The 4,600-nt window shown below is 56.0% G+C and overlaps 1 protein-coding gene across 1 annotated transcript; it reads left to right on the forward strand.

The window, feature by feature from the left end:
* Positions 1 to 2,580: 2,580 nt before the first annotated feature.
* NEUROG1 (neurogenin 1) lies at positions 2,581 to 4,263 on the forward strand. Its single transcript, XM_032289664.1, has one exon. The coding sequence runs from the start codon at positions 2,836 to 2,838 to the stop codon at positions 3,571 to 3,573; it is 738 nt and encodes a 245-aa protein (XP_032145555.1). The 5' UTR covers positions 2,581 to 2,835; the 3' UTR covers positions 3,574 to 4,263.
* Positions 4,264 to 4,600: the final 337 nt, after the last annotated feature.

A 4,600-nucleotide genomic window follows, 5' to 3' on the forward strand; every position in this document is an offset into this window, starting at 1 on the left:
CTAATCCTGGCCATCTGAAGCAGAAAAGCCCCACTAAAGAATGGAGGGCTGGAGAACCAGGCTCAGAAAGCAGGCAGAACCAGCGCAGGCCCTGGGAAGAGTTCAGTCAAGACATCCACTGGTTCCTGGCCACCTCCTTCACCACTGGTCACTGGCTCTTCTGGGTTGTTGCCATGACACAGGTGAACTCTGGACTGTCATCAGCTCTGAGCCTAAATTCCAAGTGGGGCAGCCAATTGCCTGTACTAAAATCATGTGGCCACACCCTAATTGCTAGGAATGGGGAAAGGGTTCTTATGCATTCAAATTTCTCAACAGGAAAGCTCTTCAGGTACCTGTCAGCCAAAAAAGTAACACTGGCCAAACCAATTCTCTCCTCCAGGAATTTGGAAAAGCGTTTGTTGTAGTGAGTTGAAATAGTGGATTCTATTTCCATTAGATATGTCCTCCCAGAACCTCAGAATGTGACCTTATTTGCAGATATAATTAAGGCAAGGGTTGCAAGATTAAATCATCCTGGATTAGCTGGGCCCTAAATCAAATGACAAATGTCCCTATAAGAGACAAGAAGGAAAAGAAACACAGAGGGGAAGGCCACATGAAGAAAGGAGGCAGAAATTGGAGGGATGCAGCTGCCAATCAATGAATGAACAGCCAAGATGGCCAGAAGCCACCACCAGAAGCTGGGAGAGAGGCAAGGAACAGACTTTCCCTCAGAGCCTCCAAAAAGGAGCCATCCCTGCCAACACCTTAATTACAGATTTCTGGCCTCTTGAACTGTAAGAGAATGAACTTCTGTTGTCTTAAATCACCCAGTTTGTGGAATTTTGTTGTGGCAGTCCAAAGAAAGGAAGCTGATGCAGGCAGAGAAGTAGAGGCTGGGGGCAGAGAGAGGACCCCTGTGCTCCTGCTGGTTCACACAAGCCCTTGAAGCCCTTGGGTTCTTGAGATGCCCCGGTATTCATCCAACAACTGCCCTTTCTTGAGTGAGCTGGTTGAAGCCACTTTCTGTGACTTCTAATAAATCTCAAGCCCTTATATATGACTGTGTCCTAGCCTTCTGCCTAGGTCAGGGGTGCTTGCAGGGTACAGTGGGGGAAGGGGACGGCTGGGGAGAGTCCCCTGAGCCAGAAGGCAAGCGTTGGTCAGTGAGCCAAGGTGGGCATTGCCTCTCCACAGCCCCCTTCCACAAAGAAGCCAATGCCCCCCACACAGAGTCAGCTAGGCTCCCAGGGCAGCAGGCCAGGCTTCCTGCCTAAGGCTACCACCTGGAGATCAGGGGAGGGGGCTGGCACTTTGCTGAAAGCTGCTCATTTTCCAGTGCTGTTCCTTACTATTATCTCCCAAGTACAAAGTTGGGCAATGTCTGGGCCTCTGTTGCTCCTGGGTGAGTGTAGGCCACCAGAGAAAAGTGACTCCTGACATGCAGAGGGAAGACCTGCTGGAATAGGCCAGGTTAAGACACCAAAGGCGGGAAGACGTTTGGAGAAAAGGGGTTCCACTGTGCACCTGCCCGCCACAGGCTAGCTCTCTCTCCCTCCAGAGAAGCTGGATCCCCTGGCTGGCTTGCCCTGAAAAGGGCCACAGAGGCTGCAAGCAGGGCTCTGAGAGACGGTGAGCAATGGAATTCTCAGGCCATGGGGCGGGCAAGGTCTCAGGAACACGGGAGAAAAAGAGTCTTACACTTCTGTTACCTTAAGAATCTTGGGGTGACTGTTGGGGGCAGAGGTGTGGAGGAGAGTGGAGAAGGGAAGGGGAGAGAAGGGAAGGGTGAAACCAAGACTCAAGGCAACCTGGGAAGTCACCCGATTCTCTTTTCCACTCTCCTCTCTGCACTCCCCAGATGAAGGTCAAAAGATTCTTTCCCGTTTCTTCATCAACCTGGACACAGCAGCGACACTTATCCTTGCCCTGCTCCCTTGGCTCTGGCATGGCCTCTCTCCAGTCTATTTGAAAATGATTTGCGCCCTGTTCAGCAGGTGCTGCCTATTTAGTGTCCCACGAACATGATCTCTGATCACCCTCTACAGGTAAACTTGCGTCTAATTTTACAGATGGGGAAAGCGAGGCTCAGAGAAGTTAAATTACTAGTCCAAAGTCACCCCAACATTCAGCAGCTGGAGAGGGGATGCGAACCCAGACTCCAAGTCCCCTCCAGGTTTCCAGTACTCACTGGGCGGCTCACACTTTCGCACTCGCGCCCCGCCTCCCCATCCCACCCCAGCGAGGGGCGCCTAGCCCGCCCCGAGAGGAGCGTGCCTCTGCCGCTAATCGTCCGCAGCCCCCGCCTCCGTTTCACTGCCTGGAGACGCCCTGGCCAGCTTAGCCCGAGCCGACTCCCGGGGCCGCGCGACGCCGCCGATTGGCCGGCGGTAATTACGGGCACACTCCGGGTGGGGGGAGGGGCGGGGGCGGCCTCCTGCGAGCATAAATTATGCAAATACCCGGGCGCCGCACGGGGATGACCTGCCGCCTTGTTCCATTCACCCGGGCTGCCGCGGGGGCGGAGGTGGCAAGGAAGGGGGGCGCCCATTGTTACGCCGGGTACTTAAGGGGTCCTGAGGCCGGTCGTGTGCCACACTCGGTGCTCACACGAGCTGATCTGATCGCCGGCGACATCACTCGGGAGACCGGCCGGGCGCGTGGCCCCTGCAGGCGAGGCCAAGTTCCCCGTGCGTCCCTGAGCCCTTCCAGGCTCTCGCGCCCGCTGCTGGCACAGAGTAACAACCCCAGGCCGTTGGGAACGTAAGTGCGCCCTGGCGGCCCTGCCCCCAGTCCGGGCTGCCGCGCTCTGAGCGCCTTTCTATCCTTCCGTCGGTCCTGCACAGCGCAACGATGCCAGCCCCTCTGGAGACCTGCATCTCCGACCTCGACTGCGCCAGCAGCAGCAGCAGCAGCAGTGATCTGTCCGGCTTCCTTACCGACGAGGAAGACTGTGCCAGGCTCCAACTGCCAGCCTCTGCCTCGGGGCCGCCAGCGCCGGTCCGCAGGGGCGCGCCCAGTACCTCCCGAGCGTCAGAGGTTCCAGGGGCACAGGACGAGGAGCAGGAGCGGCGGCGGCGCCGCGGCCGGGCGCGGGTGCGCTCAGAGGCGCTGCTGCACTCGCTGCGCAGGAGCCGGCGCGTCAAAGCCAACGATCGCGAGCGCAACCGCATGCACAACTTGAACGCTGCGCTGGACGCACTGCGCAGCGTGCTGCCCTCGTTCCCCGACGACACCAAGCTCACCAAGATCGAGACGCTGCGCTTCGCTTACAACTACATCTGGGCTCTGGCCGAGACACTGCGCCTGGCGGATCAAGGGCTCCCCGGAAGCGGTGCCCGGGAGCGCCTCCTGCCACCGCAGTGCGTCCCCTGCCTGCCCGGACCCCCAAGCCCCGCCAGCGACGTGGAGTCCTGGGGCTCAGGTGCCGCCGCCTCTCCCAGCGCCGCCGCCGCCTCTCCACTCTCTGACCCCAGCAGCCCCGCCGCCTCCGAAGACTTCACCTACGGCTCCGGCGACCCCGTTTTCTCCTTCCCAGGCCTGCCCAAAGACTTGCTCCACACGACGCCTTGTTTCATCCCTTACCACTAGGCCCTTTGTAGGCACCGTTACCTTCCCCCTCCCCTAGTCAGCAGGCAATAGATGGGGCCCCAGCTGCCGCCTCCTCGGGACCCACTCTCCAGGAGGAGGGAGGAAGCGGGAGCTTTAAAGGGGTCGGGGATACCTGAGCCGCTTGTTAGGTCGCTGCACCCTCGCTGCGGCTGCCTCTTGGTCTGTTTCTCCAGCCCTCAGCCCCGGGCCCCTCCTGCCCGTCCCTAGACGGCCTTTCCTTTTGCACTTTCTGAACTCCACAAAACCTCCTTTGTGGCTGGCTCAGAACTGACCCCAGCCACCACTTCAGTGTGATTTAGAAAAGGGACAGATCAGCCCCTGAAGACGAGGTGAAAAGTCAATTTTACAATTTGTAGAACTCTAATGAAGAAAAACGAGCATGAAAATTCGGTTTGAGCCGGCTGGCAATACAATGAAAAGGCTTAAAAAGGAGAGACAAGGAGTGGGCTTCATGCATTATGGATCCCGACCCCCACCACTGCAGGCTCGCTCTAGGAAGAACTGGAGACTCTTGCTTAGCTATTCAGGCACCGGGCTGGAGTGTACTTTAATTTATTCAAGATGCTTCATTCATATGAAAATGTATTTTTGTACATAAAGAGTTTATTCTATTATGAGCTGTCAAAGTTTACGTTTGTACTGCAGATGCTTCATGTAAATAAAAACTAAGAAAAAAATAAGTCACCAAGTTTCTTGCCTAATATTGGTGTCTCTGGGGCTTTTCTTGCTTTTCCCTGGTGGCTCAACCACTAAAGTGAAACACTATCCCCACTCACCTCCAAAGCCTCCAGTCCTGTTTCAAAAACAATTAAAAAATAAAATGCACCTGATTTCCACCAAGAAACGGATAAAGACAGACTAGGGCATTTGGGATCCATCATTTCCTTTCACCTTGTAAGCACAAGGGAGATCTTTCAGGCTCCCCATAAGCCAATTAAGACTTTTTAGTAGAGAATTAGCTCCGAATCCGCAGCTACCTGTTGAGGTAGAGGCAGTGGGAGAGTCT

The sequence above is a fragment of the Sapajus apella genome, unplaced genomic scaffold, assembly GCF_009761245.1.
Source record: "Sapajus apella isolate SASKATOON/1434 unplaced genomic scaffold, GSC_monkey_1.0 scaffold1, whole genome shotgun sequence".
NCBI lineage: Eukaryota > Metazoa > Chordata > Mammalia > Primates > Cebidae > Sapajus > Sapajus apella.